The sequence below is a fragment of the Ornithorhynchus anatinus genome, chromosome X1 (assembly GCF_004115215.2).
Source record: "Ornithorhynchus anatinus isolate Pmale09 chromosome X1, mOrnAna1.pri.v4, whole genome shotgun sequence".
In the NCBI taxonomy this organism is placed as follows: domain Eukaryota; kingdom Metazoa; phylum Chordata; class Mammalia; order Monotremata; family Ornithorhynchidae; genus Ornithorhynchus; species Ornithorhynchus anatinus.
The window spans coordinates 101,759,188-101,775,646 of NC_041749.1; the positions used below are offsets into that span (position 1 = coordinate 101,759,188).

The following is a 16,459-nucleotide window of genomic DNA, read 5'->3' on the forward strand; positions in this document are numbered from 1 at the left end:
TCCATACATTCTATCAGACCAATGATCCATCTTGGCTAGGACTGTCTCCCTGACAATGAAGTCATCATGCTCTTAGAGAAATTGTGATGATTCCTTTTCCATGCTTATGGTTAGCAATATACTTTCCAATATCCCAGACTTTTCATGCAAACAATCCTAGCTTTTCCCATTGCAAAACAACAATTATTCTGAGCACATCTTGCACCAGTGGAGAAAGTAGCTCAAAACACACCTGAACAGGCTCTAGAAAGAACATCAATGCCAGAACTGCCATTCTGGTTTCACCCCAGCGACACCAGACTTCACAGACCTGGAGGGAGCATTGCTGGGGAGGTGGAGTGGGACTGGTAATATTACTAGTTATAATAATAATAATAATAATAATAATGTTGGTATTTGTTAAGCGCTTACTATGTGCAGAGCACTGTTCTAAGCACTGGGGTGGATACAGGATAATCAGGTTGTCCCACGTGAGGCTCACAGTCTTCATCCCCATTTTACAGATGAGGTAACTGAAGCACAGAGAAGTTAAGTGACTTGCCCACAGTCACACAGCTGACAAGTGGCAGAGCTAGGATTCGAACCCATGACCTCTGACTCCCAAGCCCACCCTCTTTCCACTAAGCCATGCTGCAGTGCCACACCCCCACCTTTCAAGATTTTTGCACCAATCACTTGAGGCACAGCTGTGGCAGGCACTCACAAGGCAGATTTGCCCCCAGTCAGATCCTGCTCACAGGACCAATCAGAGGAATGTATCAAAGAAGTGGATCATAAAACAATCCTTTAGAGATATCTGAAAAGTATTGGTTTTCCAGAAGTCTTTCATTCGTCTCAGAGTTGTAGCTTAGCAAACTGCAAATCTATCATGTACCTAGCATAGGAAGAAGTCTCAATAATGACTGTCCCAAATCCCACACAACTAAGCCATCTCTAAGTCGACAACCTTATTTCCAGAGAAATGCCAAGTTCTTCCAACAAAATACTAACTACAGTCTTCAACAATTGTGTCATTATCTCATCAAAATTCTGTTGATGCATGCGGGGATGGAATGGAGAATTAGGTGGAAATGATTGACCATCCTCTTAATTCACACTGGAAAGCTCACAAATACTGATTTCAGCTATCACCAGAGAATCTCACTAATAGTGGTGGGAAGGGAATGTGTCTACCAACTCTGTTATATGTATTCTCCCACGCTCTTAGCACAGTGCTCTGCACACAGGAAACTCTCAATAAATACCACTGATTGATAGATTTGAAAGAGTACAGAGAAGGCCATCTAAAATAATCAAGAAGATTGGGAAATTCCCACAGCTCGTTATGGGCAGGGAATGTGGCTGCTAATTATGTTGTATTGTACTGTCCCAAGCACTTAGTAAAGTGTTCTTCACATAGTAAACATTCAATAAATACCACTGATTGATTGAGGACAGACTGAAAAGGTTAGACTCTTCAGGTAGGAAACACAGGCTAAGAGGTGACGTGATGAAGTTTTACAAAACTATGAAGGGTGTGGACTGGGTAAACAGAAAATCGTTGTTCAATAAATCTTTATACATTAATACTAATGTCTGTCTCCCCCTCTAGACTGTAAGCTCCTTGTGGGCAGGGAATGTGTCTATTAATTCTATGGTATTATAGTCTATTGTATTATACTGCATTTTCTTTTAATGTCTGTCCCCCTCTAGACTGTAAGCCCCTTGTGGACAAGGAACATGCCTCCCAACTCTGCTATATTGTACTCTCCCAAGCATTTTGTACAGTGCTCTGCACACAATGAGCACTCAATAAATGAGATTGATTAATTAACAGGTTAGTCTGTTTTGGTTGAGATATATATATATATATATATGCATTTTTTTTGCTGCAGCTAAACCTCACTGGCTTCAAATAATACAGAATGTTGAAGCTACAATGGAGGAGAATCTATACTGGGAATGTAAGGCAAGTGGAAAGCCCAAACCGTCTTACAGGTGGCTGAAGAATGGAGAAACCCTGGTGGTAGAGGTAAAGCTGCATGGATCCATCTGACCCTTTCAAGATTACATGGATGAACTACCTCTCATTTTATTTATTTCCCTCCCCTTCTCTGTTTTGCTCCTACCCTTCTGTCTTTACTCCTCTCTTTTACTGGTCCTGTATTCCTCTTTTCTCTGTCTCTCTCTCTCCTTCTCTCTCTCTCTCTCTCTCTCTTGTCCTCTATGTGAGACTGCTACTCTGAGTTTGTGTCCTTGAGAGAAGCCCAGCTTGAAATCTAGACTGTAAACTCCTCTCCCAGTCATTTAGAAAAGTGCCCTCCACTGTAACCACTCAATAAATAGCACCTATTGATTGTTTGAATCTTTATATTTGGGGCCTGCGTGGTGGCATGTTTGTGCTCATCCTTGAATGTGCATACCTCTGCTTGTATGTGGGCATATGTAGGGAGATCCATGTGCACATGTGTGAGGCTTTGGTATACATAAGATATATATGCCTAGTGAGTGTATTAGGTGCTGTGGGATTTAGCTTGTGTGGTAAGTGTGTAGGAGAGGATATAGCATTATGTGGAGATATTTGCATATCCCTGTGACAGCAGAGTGAAGGTGTACTGATGCCCGACCAGGTGGAGACAAACTGTTCCTGAGAGAAGTGGTGACTGTGTATACTAAAGAAAGCATTAGAGATATCCATGGCTCCCATGTATGGGTGTCCCACCAATTCCACTTGAAAAATCATATCACCCAATAAGGGAACCAATCCCATTACCTTTGGGGCTACAGTGTTTATTTAGGCTCTGGTAATTGATAGTGAGCCTCCATTTCCCATCGGGGTTTTTTTTTTACCAGCCATACAGGGCTGTTGAACAGAATTAGCTGCTTCATTAGACTTCTAGACTGTGAGCCCGTTGTTGGGTAGTGATTGTCTCTATCTGTTGCCGAATTGTAGTTTCCAAGTGCTTAGTACAGTGCTTTGCACACAGTAAGCGCTCAATAAATGCAATTGAATGAATATTACCATCCCTTGCCTTACCAGGTCATTAATGACCTCGTGGATCCCTACAGCAGCCTGTGGTGACACTCTATATTGCTGAGTGAGGACAGGCTGGGGGGGGGTGGGGGGCAGATACAGGGGGGTATGTTTAAGAGGCCCCACTATGACTTGCAGGGTGTCTGAGACTACAATCGCCATAACTCCGAATGACCACTCCTCTCCCCCCAAGGCTCTTTCCCATTTATACCCCTGAGGTGCATCAATTCCCAGGATATTTCCTAATCCTGCTGCTAACAAGACTGGACCCTTATAAAATTGTTTCCTGAGGGTGAGTTGGATGATCTTTGCTTGGGCCCCTCCTCCAGTGGCCCCATTGACAGTCACCCAGGGGTCCTGATATTTGTCCCGGTTCTCTTTCACAATGGTAGCTTGAGCTCCAGTGTCTATGAGAAAGGATCTATGCTCAACTTGTTTCTGGATCCAACACATGGCTACCGGCCAATAAGGCTTTGAGTCAGCTTAGGTCCAAGCCAATACCACAGGGAAGATGGAGATGGTCTCCCCTTGAGCACTCCCAGGTGCCTGGTAGTTACCTGGGGTTGGGTGCCTGGTGCCTGGGAATCTGGTTGCTGTTAATTCAGATGTTTCCCTTTCCTCTTTCTCTGTCCTAGTGTTAGGACCCGGAGGATTCCCTCTAATACTCACTTGGGGAGCCCATCAATATCTGCCCTTGGCATTTCCAGACTCAGGAGTTGGCACCATACTTTATGTCAGTGTAGATCAGTGCTGGCACTTCGCAGGGATTCCATTGGGTCGCCAGTGGCACTCGTCCTTGTCTGCCTCCCTTGTCTATGGTTACCATGTGACCCAGGCCGGAGGAGGGGAAGTCCTGCTGCTGGTCGTGAGCCAGAGCTGCATTTCATCCATTTCAAACAGATGATCTAATGCAGTGGAGACACTGGCATCCCTTCCTAGTCCCATTAGGACATTTGCCAGGGTGTTCCGAGAGGAGCTGGGGTGAGTTGGATTAAGGTTCCTAACATGGGCTTTTTTAAGGGGGCTTCTTTGAGCTCTGGGTCAAACCCATCCCTGAATGTAAAATCCTTCCAGATAGACCACTCTAAGCCCAAGATGTGTAATCCCTCTTGCGCTTCATCCATATCCCTACAGAGTCTGCTGGGTGTAAGGAACTTCGCTAGGGCCCTCACAGGCTGCCCATAGTGCTGCCATTATCCTGATCCAGAGGGAAACTTCATATGCATGAAAGGTCCTCATAGCCTTTATCCCCAATCTGCCCAAGTCACTTACACCTTTCGCTTCTTCCCCCCGACAGGATAATTATCATTGGTCCATTATCATAAACTTGGAGTAGCCATTCTGGTATGGGCTCCCCAGCATAGAATCACTGACTCACATGCACTAGTTCTGCCCCAGTATAATCCCTAGAGGTGGTAGTGGGCTCCCTCTCCCAGTGGTCTTAGTAACCAAAACCGGACCCACCCTGAAAGTGGGGTAGGTCTCATGGTCGAGAGCCTGATCCACTTGGTCTGGCTCCTCATCAGACCAGATGTCTTCATTCCAATTCTCAGCGTCAAACCTACCAGTAAGAATTATGTCTATTTTTGCTTGGCTAAATATCCCCATCTTTGCTTTCAAACTGAGCTCAATCACCTTAACTTTACTTAATTGCTTGATTGCCTCTGTGGCGAATCTTTTGGCTTCTTTGTTGATTGAGACACTACTGGCAACAGCTGCCTGATCCACTAGTAGGTTTCCCTGCAGTCTTTCACAGTCCTGTAATTTATTTAGTCAAGCTCTTAGTTTAGCCTTGTCTTATAATGCAGCCCTTAAACATCCGAGGAGTAATAATAATAATAATGTTGGTATTTGTTAAGCGCTTACTATGTGCCGAGCACTGTTCTAAGCGCTGGGGTAGACAAAGGGGAATCAGGTTGTCCCACGTGGGGCTCACAGTCTTAATCCCCATTTTACAGATGAGGGAACTGAGGCACAGAGAAGTTAAGTGACTTGCCCACAGTCACACAGCTGACAAGTGGCAGAGCTGGGATTTGAACTCATGAGCCCTGACTCCAAAGCCCGTGCTCTTTCCACTGAGCCACGCTGAGTAGCCACCCGCACCAGTGCCCACCCTTATCTCCCTGGGCGATCCCCCTGTACTGGTCATGGATGCACTTAGAGCAGACTCACTTCTCAGCCAGGTGCCATGGTTCCCAATTAATGAGAGGTGCACACAAATTCAGTCCTTCTGCTATGTAGCACTACGGGTCCTACGTAGGCTACCCGGGAATAATGACTATCACTATTGGCTTCTTTCCTTCACTGAACATGTTGCGGGCACTCCACGGAGAAAAGGTGCCCTTATTGTAGAGGCGGAAAATGATGCATAATATCACAAACAGACCCATGTCCAAAGTTAAGGGGTCCTGGTGGTTGCCAACACCCCAGTAATTGCTTAAACTATCCCAGAGGTCCATGAGAGAGATAGGAGAGGAGGAGAAAGAGAGCTAACTAAACAAGAGATAATGAAAAAAGACCACACTGAGCAACACCTGCATACACTTCTCCAGTCATTTTTCAGTTTAAGTATCCCATCTTTCTCACCAATTTATGTCCCGAGCCCCAAGGCCCTAATTAAATGCACTGACCAGGAACTTGCTGGAAAAGCAGCATGGTTTAGTGGAAAGAGCACGGGCTTGGAAGTCAGAGGACGTGGATTCTAATCCCTGCTGCTCCACTTGTCTGCTGTGTGACCTTGGGCAAGATGCTTTACTTCTCTGAGCCTCAGTTACCTCATCTTTTAAATGAGGATTAAGACTGTGAGCCCCAAGTGGGACAACCTGATTACCTTGTATCTTCCAGCACTTAGAACAGTGCTTGGCACATAGTAAGTGCTTAACAAATACCATAATTATTATTATTATTGTTAACTTCCTAGAATGGGTACTCTGTGACAAGTTCAAATTGAAAACTAAACCATCTCTGTATAATAATAATAATAATGGTATTAAACGCTTACTGTGTGCCAAGCACTGTTCTAAGCACTGGGGTAATAATAATAATAATGTTGGTATTTGTTAAGCACTTACTATGTGCAGAACACTGTTCTAAGCACTGGGGTAGATACAGGGTAATCAGGTTGTCCCACGTGAGGCTCACAGTCTTCATCCCCATTTTACAGATGAGGTAACTGAAGCACAGAGAAGTTAAGTGATTTGCCCACAGTCACACAGCTGGCAGATAAAAGGTTGTCCCATTGTGGGACTCACAGTCTTAATCCCCATTTTATTCATTCAATAGTATTTATTGAGCGGTTACTATGTGCAGAGCACTGTACTAAGCTCTTGGAATGAACAAGTCGGCAACAGATAGAGACAGTCCCTGCCATTTGACGGGCTTACAGTCTAATCGGGGGAGACGGGCAGACAAGAACAATGGCAGTAAATAGAGTCAAGGGGAAGAACATCTCGTAAAAACAATGGCAACTAAATAGAATCAAGGCGATGTACATTTCATTAATAAAATAAATAGGGTAATGAAAATATATACAGTTGAGCAGACGAGTACAGTGCTGAGGGGATGGGAAGGGAGAGGGGGAGGAGCAGAGGGAAATGGGGGGAAAAGAGGGTTTAGCTGCGGAGAGGTGAAGGGGGGGAGGTAGAGGGAGTAGAGGGAGAAGAGTAGCTCAGTCTGGTAAGGCCTCTTGGAGGAGGTGAGTTTTAAGTAGGGTTTTGAAGAGGGGAAGTGAATTAGTTTGGCAGAAGTGAGGAGGGAGGGCATTCCAGATCTGCGGGAGGACGTGGCCCAGGGGTCGACAGCGGGATAGGCGAGACCGAGGGACTGTGAGCAGGTAGGCGGCAGAGGAGCGGAGTGTGCGGGGTGGGCAGTAGAAAGAGAGAAGGGAGGAGAGGTAGGAAGGGGCAAGGTGATGGAGGGCCTTGAAGCCTAGAATGAGGAGTTTTTGTTTGGAGCGGAGGTTGATAGGCAACCACTGGAGGTGTTTAAGAAGGGGAGTGACATGCCCAGATCGTTTCTGCAGGGAGGTAACTGAGTCCCAGAGAAGTGAAATGACTTGCCCAAAGTCACACAGCTGACAAGTGGCGGAGCCAGGATTAGAACCCACAACCTCTGACTCCCAAGCCAGGCTCTATCCACTAAGCCACGCTGCTTCTCAGAAAGCATTACTCAAGTCTTAATCTGATTCTGATTGCAGAATCACACACCCAGACACACACACACATTACTGGGTAAAAGCAGGGAAAGAAGACCACTTCTCCCTCTGTGCCCCACCCCGCAGACCAGGTTTACAACAATCTGTCCTGGAGCAGAGCATCCTTGCTCCCTCTCGAATTCGTTCTTCACTGTTGTTGTTTGTGAGATCAAAAAAAAGAATCACTCATAAAATGGCTTCCTGTGGGCTCACTACACCTTTCATACCTTTCTTTTTGATCTCAGTTTTCCTGTACTGTACCTTTTCTTTGTTCAATCAGTTTCTATCCCACAGATAGTAAAATCGTACCTCCTCCCTCTTATTTGGGAAGGGCCGAGCATTCACTGATGTGGGAGGACAATGGTGCCAATCTCTACTGCTCGTCAGCACCCTCCTTTGCCTCACCCAATACACCATTTGATCGGGCAGCAGCATTACACATGAACCTAGGGAGAATGGAGCAGTGTGGCCCAATGGAAAGAGCACAGGCATGGGAATCAGTGGACCTGAGTTCTAATTCCACTGTACCCTTTACTTGCAGTGTGACCTTGGGCAAGTTACTTATTTTCTCTGTCCCTCATTTTTCTCATCTCTAAAATGGGGATTAAATACCTGTTCTCTCTTCCCTTTAGATTATGAGCCCCACAGGAGATAGGGATTGTTTCCAGCCCTGGTTATTTTGCATCTACCCCTGTGCTTAGTATAGTTCCTGGCACATTGTAGGTGTGTAACAAATATTATTATTATTATTCTAATTAGCCAGAGAGGGGAGAGTGCTTGGGAAGGAAAAGACTCAAATTGCCATTTATGTTAGCTCCTCCTCTAGTTAATCTACAGCTGGGTGGGATGGCATTATGAAACAGGCCTTGGGGCCTTCAATTAAACTGTATGAACCTAGGTGCAGTATTTTTGTTGAGACCGCTGTAATCTCTAATTGTCGAATCAAGGTTACAGTCTCATTTTGTGGTAGAATTAGGCACTTCTGGGTGGCAAGCATACTTAGTCCATAATCTTGAACCAAATTTAGTCATGAATTAATCAGAAGTATTGTTAGGGCCCCTGTATTCAGAGCATGATACTAAGCACTTGAGTAAGTACAATAAGAGGTTTAAAGACACAGCCTCTGCCTTCAGGGAGTTCACAGTCTAGCAACATGGCTTCATGAGGTAATTCATTTGTTCTTGGTTTCCTAAGAAAGCCCAATAATCTTTTGTAAAATTGATTTTTTTTGTTTTATTTAATGTGCAGGGGAGAATCCAAATTGAGAATGGAGCACTCACGATTACAAGCCTAAACCTAACAGACTCTGGCATGTATCAGTGCATAGCTGAAAACAAACATGGACTGATGTATTCTAGCGCTGAGCTCAAAGTTCTCGGTGAGAGGAATTTTCTTCACACTTGTCTTAAATAAAATAAAATAAAATGTTTTATACCTTCACTCCTGAAGCAGATGGATTCTGTTTGTATTCTTAAAGTTTTTCATCCCCTCAAGTACTGAGTTCTTAATCACTGGATTAAAGATCTTCGTGTCTTAAAATGGAAGACCAAAAAATCAGCATATTTACAGTCCAGTGATTATTGGCTTGAAAACAAGGATATGCAGATAAATTATTAATTAGGAAGGAGTAGAAACAATGTCCCAAAGAGTAATCTGGAGGTAGTGCGGGCCTGGTGCATTAAGTCATTAGTTCTGACATTCGCTGGACTGAAGTTTCTAGGACAGGATGGTCATTTAAAAGCAAGTCCATTTTGTGGTATGGCACTTTCATGAAAACAAGGTTCACCTTAATTAGTGCCTCAAATGATATCTGGTTTTTTTTATTGTTTTCTGAAGGGCAAAGGACAGACACTGATTAGTACTAAATACTGGGTATTATAAGATTTGAAATAGATTCTCTTTCTCCTGGTGTTCATTTATGTTAATCGAGAGCACTTCCAAAACTAATTAGAAAGGGTTGTGTTTCCATGCATAAACATAGTCCATTTTTAAATTAAGGGTTGGGATCATGAGGCTTCCAAAAACTCCCTGGTCTCCATGAGAAATGAGACCACTCTGAAACTGTGTAAAGAAGGAGACAGCACACTTTTTAGGCAGAAGAGCTAAGGAAGATGAAACCTTTGAGCAGTTGGTGTGTAGAGAGACACTGATACAATTTAAATACACATCAATGTGGCTTACTTCATCAAGAATCTAATGTTATTAAATACCTTGTCCCCCATGCCACATTGGGGTGGCATTTTTGAATGCTTCATCTTCCAACCCAGTATAACACCCCTCTGGCAGGGGCTGGACTGGTTAAACAGCCCCAGCCTCTTGGGAACCCAGGGCTACTTGGTTTTATGGAGGCCCTCGCATGATGTGATGTTATAACAATAATAATAATAATAATGTTGGTATTTGTTAAGTGCTTACTATGTGCAGAGCACAGTTCTAAGCGCTGGAGTAGATACAGGGTAATCAGGTTGTCCCACGTGAGACTCACAGTTGATCCCCATTTTACAGATGAGGGAACTGAGGCACAGAGAAGTTAAGTGACTTGCCCACAGTCACACAGCTGACAAGTGGCAGAGCCAAGATTCAAACCCATGAATACTGACTCCCAAGCCCGGGTTCTTTCCATTGAGGCACGCTGCTTCTCTATTATGTGCATAATAACATGCATGACATATTATTATGTCATGCAGCATACAAAGGGATGATGTAGCAGGACAGAGTTGGCAGAAAACTACTTTAGGGATGTAAAAGGGCTATGCCCACATGACCAGCCATGGACATCAATGGTGCAGCCCCTCCCTCACCACCCAGACCTAGCAGCAGAGGAGTAGAGCCCCTCGCCCTCCCCCATGCAGGCTGCTGTGAGGTCTCCAGGGACAAGTGAGTCCTGTTCTTGGTAACTCAGAGTCAGTGGTGAACGATAGATTTTGTCTGTGCTACTTGGGTTTGGGGATGGGGAAGCAGCGTGGCTCAGTGGAAAGAGCATGGGCTTGGGAGTCAGAGGTCATGGATTCTAATACCGGCTCCATCACTTGTCAGCTGTGTGACTTTGGGCAAGTCACTTAACTTCTCTGTGCCTCAGTTCCCTCATCTGTAAAATGGAGATTAAGACTGTGAGCCCCACGTGGGACAACCTGATCACCTTGTATCCCCCCAGGGCTTAGAACAGTGCTTTGCACATAGTAAGCACTCAACAAAGACCATCATCTTGTCTTCCCAGGGCTGATTGGTGGGTGTCTAGAACCTGCTTCTGCCCTTGTCCCTCCTCAGATCCTCCTCCTGCCCTGGTCTACAACTCTCCCCCTCTCTCTTTGGCCCCCAGCTCCCAAGACCAAGCCAAGCCCACAAGAACCTCCAAGGTGGGTGGAGGATTCCCACCAGGAAGGGACAGGAATTCCCTCCTTGGGCAGAACAGGGTGAGGATTCTCTGGTCCAAGTCACCTGGGGCCTCCAAGGCCATCTTGGGCTTTGCACCTATCTGCCCAGATGACACCCCTCCCAACCCCATCTCTACCTCAGTCACCCCCAGCAGCACTGAGCAAAATGGAGCCCACAGTGCACACCCACAATACATAGTGCCCATCTCACACATGGCACCTCCATCACAATCTCCCCAAATCTTCTGCTGTGGATTTTACATAGATTGCAGTGGTGGTGCCATATCCTGTTTATTGACACAATGCAGTGTGGATGTTTGGCAGGGCCTTAATAATAATAATAATAATAATGTTGGTATTTGTTAAGCACTTACTATGTGCCGAGCACTGTTCTAAGCACTGGGGTAGACATAGGGGAATCAGGTTGTCCCATGTGGGGCTCACAGTCTTAATCCCCATTTTACAGATGAGGGAACTGAGGCACAGAGAAGTTAAGTGACTTGCCCACAGTCACACAGCCAACAAGTGGCAGAGCTGGGATTCGAACTCATGAGCCCTGACTCCAAAGCCCACGCTCTTTCCACTGAGCCACGCTGCTTCTCTAATAATAATGTTGGTATTTGTTAAGCGCTTACTATGTGCCGAGCACTGTTCTAAGCGCTGGGGTAGACATAGGGGAATCAGGTTGTCCCACGTGGGGCTCACAGTCTTAATCCCCATTTTACAGATGAGGGAACTGAGGCACAGAGAAGTTAAGTGACTTGCCCACAGTCACACAGCCAACAAGTGGCAGATCTGGGATTCGAACTCATGAGCCCTGACTCCAAAGCCCATGCTCTTTCCACTGAACCACACTGCTTCTCCCCCTTGCCCCTTGCCTTGCCCCTCCTTAGCCTGAGGCTCAGGACAGCACTTTTAAATAGAGAAGCAGCATGGCCTAGTGGAAAGAGCCTGGGCCTGGGAGTCAGAAGGACCTGAGTTCGAATCCCAGCTCTGCCATTTAATAATGATAATGATGATATTTAATAATTATGGAGTTTGTTAAATGCTTACTATGTGCTAAGCACTGGGGTGATACAAGCAAATCAGGTTGGACACAGTCCCTGTCCCACGTGAGGCTCACAGTCTCATTCTCCATTTTACAGATGAGGTAAGTGAGGCACCAAGAAGTGAAGTGACTTTGCCCAAGGCCACAAAGCAGACAAGTGGCAGAGCTGGGATTTGTTGAGTGCTTACTGTGTATCAAGCACTGTCCTAAACACTGGGGTATATACAAGGTAATCAGGTGGAACACAGTCCCTGTCTCACATGGGACTCACAGTCCTAATACCCATTTTACAGATGAGGTAACCGAGGCACAGAGAAGTGAAATGACTGACCCAAGATCACACAGACAAGTGGCAGAGCCAGGATTAGAACCCAGGCCCTTTTGACTCCCAGGCCCGTGCTCTATCCTCTAGGTCATGCTGCTTCCCTTGTCTGCTGTGTGACCTTGGGGAAGTCACTTAACTTCTCCATGCCCCAGTTACCTCATCTGTAAAATGGGGATTAAGAATGTGAGCCCCATGTTGGACATGGACTGTGTCCAACCTGATTATTTTGTATCTACCCCAAGCTTAGTACAGTGCCTTGGACATAGTAAGCACTTAAATACCATAAAAAAGTGCTCATCCTTTTCCTCCCCAATTCGAGACACAATTGGTTCCAAGAAAAGGCAGATATGATACCCAAGCCATAGATTGCAGACATCTGGTATAAATCATTAAACAGTACATTTTCAAGAGAGAAAGGACTCAGCTATTTAAAATCCTCATAAAGTGATGTTTAATTGTAAATACCAATACACTTTAACACCTACAGATCCAGTACTTGACAGAAACAACAATTTTACATATAACCTTTTGAAATATACAGTTTTAGTCATAGGTGACTAATCAGCTTAACTTAGATCCCTGGTAATCTATTAGGAAATAGTTGTTCTTTACATTCGAAGAAGAAAATTACCAATGGTGAAATTCACCTGTGGGTAGATATGTGTCAAAGACCAATACAGGACCCACACACCTGTCTGCATTCATTTCACATGTTTTAAGAAATAAAGAAATCTAACAATGTACAGTCATCTAGTAAAGCCTAAAAACCTTAGAAGCAACAAAAGTAGCTTTTTGAAAAATTAATTAGACCAGATTAAAACTTCTGTGATTAGCACCTAGTACAGCAATCTGTCCTTGATAGACGATTGATAGAGTGACAGACCATTTTGGCAAATGTGAAGCAATAGCCTCCTTGGCAAAATGGGAAAATGTAATCTTGACCATATTAGCTGGGTGCAAATTGAAGGAATGCACAGAATAGGTTTAAATTCTCCCCTGCTAGACTGTAAGCTCTTTGTAGGCAGGGAATATGTCTGTTATATTGTTGTTTGTACTCTCCCCAGCACTTAGTTACAGTGCCTTGCACACAGTAAGTGCTCAATAAATAAGATTGATTGAAATTAAAGTAGGTTAGATTGTGGTTACATGTTAAGTAAGAACTTCTTGAATAAAAGGGTGATAAAGTACTGTGGTGGGCTACAGAAGAAGCGGGTGGATTCTCATCCTTGGATAGGACCATCCTGGATTAGTTATGTATTTTTGAAGGTCTGCTTCCTTTAGATAATTATTTAAGGTAGGTAGACTTTGCACTATGAAGTGCTAACATAAATCTAAGTTGTTGATTTTGAATCAATGATCTCATTAATACTGCCTTCTTTTTTGATTATCAGCTTTTGCTCCAGATTTTTCTAAGAACCCAATGAAGAAGTTAATTCAAGTTCAAGTAGGCAGCCTGGTTAATTTTGAGTGTAAACCAAAAGCTTCTCCTAAGGCAGTTTATTCCTGGAAGAGAGGAGATGAGCTACTCCATGAAAATGCAAGGTATCTATTAGCCTAGCTTGTGTTTGTGTATCTTTTGCCTCTTTCTAGCTATGGTTACAAGGAAATAAGGAAATCTCTAATGCTTCAGGTATATTGGTTTAAACAGTTATCCATTGTATGATTCTTTTGCTACAGGAAAAAGGAGATTATAAATGTATTTTGGCTTAGTACCTGTCAGGAGGCGTTGGTACCAACAATTTCAGAATAAAGTTAGAACACTAGTCTAGATGGAATAGATAGATGAATGACAGAAAAGCATGCCAGATCCTTCTATGATTATGTTTTTGATGTTACACTTTTGATAAGCAATTCAAGATTTTTTTTAATGCTCTCAGGATCCTATTGATTTCAGGAGTTCTGTATGTTAAGCAATGTGGGAAGGGGCTCATCTTAATTCATTTTAATAGAGTATCGACAATTGGGCACAACATGTCAGAAGTGAATGGAGATGTCAGCAGAATATTCTAACAGTTCTGAAAAAACACTCAGTCCATCTCTCCCCTCTAGTCAGAACCTCCAATGGTTGCCCATCCATCTCTGCATCCAACAGAAACTCCTTACCATCGGCTCTAAAGCTTGCAATCATCTCACCTCTTCCTATCTTAGCTCACTGATTTCCTACTACATCCCAGCCCACACACATCACTCCTCTAACACCAGTCTGCTCACTGTACCTCAGTCTTGTCTCTCCCACTGCCAGTCCCTTGCCCTTCATATCTGAGAGATCCCCTCTCTTACTATCTGCAGAGCCCTACTAAAATCACATCTTTTCTTAGAGACCTTCCTGGATTAACCCCTCACTCCCTGAATTAGCCTCTCTTCTGTATCACGTATGGTCTTGGATCTGTTCCCCTTAAGCACTTTGATGATATTTACCTATCTCCCAGGCCCACAAAACTTATTCATATACTCATCTGTAATTTATTGTAATGTCTGTCTCTCCTAGGGTATGTAAGCTCTTTATGGATAGGGATCATGCATAGCAACTTTTTTTTTGTATTCTCCTCTCCCAAATGCTTAGAACAGTGCTCTGCACACAGTAAGTGCTCAGTGTATACCATTGATTGATTGATTGAAAATATTTCATGTAAAAAATGTGAACATTTGCACTTGGAATGCCCTCTTTTCTTCATCAAACTATGTTCTTCCATCCTTCAAAACTTTGTCAAAACATCTCTCCTCCATGATTAGCAGTCTCCGAGTCTGGTCACACCATTCGGCTTAGCTACTCCAGTATTCATGTATATCAATAAAAAATACATGTGTATGTATCTGTCATTGGTACGTTTGCCCATGCCCTGTCACTTAAATCTTTTGTTCAATTATATATTCAAGTATGTTCTTCTCCCCCTCCCCCCCGCCGCAGATTTCAAACTAGGAATTATAGAAGCAGCATGGCCTAGTGGAGAGAGCAGGGACCTACGTATCAGAGGACCCAAGTTCTAATGCTGCCACTTGCCTGCTGTGTGATCTTGGGCAAGTCACTTAAATTCTGTATGCCTCAAGTTCCTCATCTGCTAAATGAAGATTCAGTTCCTATTATCCATCCTTCTTAGGCTGTGAGCCTAATGGGGGACAGGGACAATATCTGACTTGATGATTTGGTATCTATCCCAGTGGATAGTATAGTGCTTGGCACTTTGTAAGTGCTTAATAAATGCCATATTATTATTATTCTTTTTCTGAAACACAAAAAACAAGATAGGCAGTTCCTCTATCACTATTTTTTACATTATTCTACTTTTGCAATTTAAGTATTTGCATTTTAGTAACAAAAAGAAAGCTTATCTGGACTCAATGCTGCAGTGAAAATACTATGATTCATACAAAGTAAAGATCACCACACAAATTGCCATGAGATTTGGGTTTTTTTTATGGTATTTGTTAAGCACTTACCATGTGCTAGGCACAGTACCAAGCAATGGGGCTGGACAAAAACTAATCCAGTTGGACACAGTTGAAGTCCCACATGGGGTTCACAGTCTCAGTCCCCATTTTACAGAGGAGGCAACTGAGACATTGAGAAGTTAAGTGACTTCCTCAAGGTCACACAGTAGACAAGTGATGGAGTTGGAATTAGAACCCAGCTTCTTCTGACTCCCAGGCCCGTACTCTAGCCACTAGATCACGCTACCTCTTAACACATCCACCAAGGATAATCAGTGCTTATTAAATTTCTTTTGGCTTGCTGCCTCATTTCTGTAAGGCTTTGTATACACAAATATAAGCTCATTATGGGCAGGGAGCTTGTCTGCTAATTCTATTGCATTGTTCTTTCCCAAATGCTTCTTCCAGTGCTATGCACATAGTGAGCGCTCAATAAATGCCACTGATTGAACGATTGATTGATGAATGCAAGGTTCATCAATTTACTTGGTTGATCAAGTCTTTGTTTATTCTCATTTTTTGTCTGATTTTATCTCTACAAATTAGTTGCTTGGAATTTTCTAAACTAGATGAATCAGTTCCATTTAACCTCATACTGCCTAGTAAAAGTTATGGGGTAGGTGACATTTCAATGCAGTCTTCTTCATTTGAAACTTTAGGAAATTAAAGGTCATATCATTTATTGTAATAAGCCAAATTCTACAACCCATGGGGTTATGTAGACTGAAAATCACCCTTAATGTTACAATGATGTATTGGTGGTAATTATTGTTTATCATTCTCAGATGTTTTAAATGCTTTTTGATTAGTTAAAATCTGTTACTCTCATGGAAATAATTTAAAAGATCCATTAAAATAAAGTATTCATATTATCCTCTGCCAAGAAGTCTTGACACATACTTTAATATCAGGCATATCATTCCCCATTTAAATTTTATGTAATTAATATTACAATCCTGATTTTTCTCTTCTTTTCTGGATTTGCAGATGAATATCTGTCATTTTCTTTTAGCCTGGGAGCTAGTAAAATAAGTATTTTAATGAAAAGTCTGAGGTGTTAGCCCTCTACCATTGAATA

General features: G+C 43.3%; 1 protein-coding gene across 2 annotated transcripts in view; it reads left to right on the forward strand.

The window, feature by feature from the left end:
- LOC100073526 (contactin-3) overlaps positions 1-16,459 on the forward strand; it is a 278,783-nt gene that overhangs the window by 210,468 nt on the left and 51,856 nt on the right. For both annotated transcript variants that reach the window (XM_029049701.1, XM_029049702.2), the window contains 3 exons: positions 1,875-2,011; positions 8,454-8,583; positions 13,344-13,494. In XM_029049701.1, coding sequence (XP_028905534.1) covers positions 1,875-2,011; positions 8,454-8,583; positions 13,344-13,494 — 418 coding nt within the window. The remainder of the gene's footprint in view (positions 1-1,874; positions 2,012-8,453; positions 8,584-13,343; positions 13,495-16,459) is intronic.